This window comes from Geosmithia morbida (genome assembly GCF_012550715.1).
Source record: "Geosmithia morbida isolate 1262 chromosome Unknown scaffold_5, whole genome shotgun sequence".
Classification (NCBI taxonomy): Eukaryota; Fungi; Ascomycota; class Sordariomycetes; order Hypocreales; family Bionectriaceae; genus Geosmithia; species Geosmithia morbida.
The window spans coordinates 1,416,481-1,417,699 of NW_023336192.1; the positions used below are offsets into that span (position 1 = coordinate 1,416,481).

Consider the following 1,219-nt stretch of genomic DNA (forward strand, 5'->3'; position numbering starts at 1 on the left):
CTCTATATATATATATGTCTTCTCCTCTTCTCACCCCTTCCTAGAGTTAAACCTATGCTGAAATCATCTTGACGACATAGAATGGAAAATTCATCTCTGCAGGCAACGTCAGTGGCTTCCTGACCAGCTCTGCCGCCAAGCAGCTCGGCCTCGTCGAGGGCATCGCCGTGGCCAGCGGCGTGATCGACGCCTACGCCGGCTGGATCGGCACGGTGGGAGCCAAGGTTGAGCTGAGCGCGGACGAGCTGGATACCAGCCTGAGTGCCGACGACGAGATGCAGGCCAGCTCGCGCCTGGCCGCCGTGGCGGGGACGTCGACGTGCCACCTGGCCATGTCCAGGGACCCCATCTTCGTGCCGGGCGTCTGGGGTCCGTACCGGGACGTCATCTCGCACGGCACCTGGATGGCCGAGGGTGGGCAGTCGGCGACGGGCGAGCTGCTCCGGCACGTGGTGGAGGTCCACCCGGCCCACCCCGAGGCGGCGGCGCGGGCCAAGGCCGAGGACAGGAGCGTGTACGACTTCCTCAACGGGCACCTGGAGGCCATGCGCGGACGGGCCGGCGCCCCGACGGTATCCTACCTGGGCCGCCACCACTTCTTCTACGGTGACCTGTGGGGGAACCGGTCGCCCGTGGCCGACCCGAGGATGCGCGGCGCCCTCGTCGGCCTGGACAGCGACCGGTCCGTCGACAACCTCGCCCTGTGGTACTACGCCACCATGGAGTTCATCGCCATGCAGACGCGCCAGATAGTCGAGCGCATGAACGCCGAGGGCCACTCCCTCTCGTCCATCTTCATGTCCGGGTCGCAGTGCCAGAACCCGATCCTCATGGACCTCATCGCCTCCGTCTGCCGCATGCCCGTCGTCATCCCCCGCTACGCAAACGCCGCCGTCGTCCACGGCGCCGCCATGCTCGGTGCCAAGGCCTCGATCGAGGTCGACGCAGCGCGCCGGGGTCATCGGCACCGTACCCAGTCACTCTGGACCGTCATGGACCACATGTCCAAGCCTGGCAGGGTCGTCAAGCCCCGTCGTGACGACGTCAACGAGAGCGCCCTCCTGGACGCAAAGTATAGCGTCTTTCTCGACATGTGCACTGCCCAGCAGGACTACCGTGCCAGGGTCGACAGGGTTGCTGCGGGCTGGTCTGTCCCGCGTAGCATTGACAAGGCTGAGTAGTGGTGAGATTGGATACACGGTCGATCCAGGGGGGGGGG

The 1,219-nt window shown here is 65.5% G+C and overlaps 1 protein-coding gene across 1 annotated transcript in view; it reads left to right on the forward strand.

Annotated features, from left to right (window-relative positions):
• GMORB2_6419 (Ribulose kinase) overlaps positions 1–1,181 on the forward strand; it is a gene marked incomplete at both ends in the record, with an annotated part of 2,185 nt that extends 1,004 nt beyond the window's left edge. Inside the window, one exon of the mRNA XM_035468389.1 lies at positions 81–1,181. Within this exon, the coding sequence (XP_035322370.1) occupies positions 81–1,181 (1,101 nt within the window). The remainder of the gene's footprint in view (positions 1–80) is intronic.
• Between the last annotated feature and the right edge of the window lie 38 nt (positions 1,182–1,219).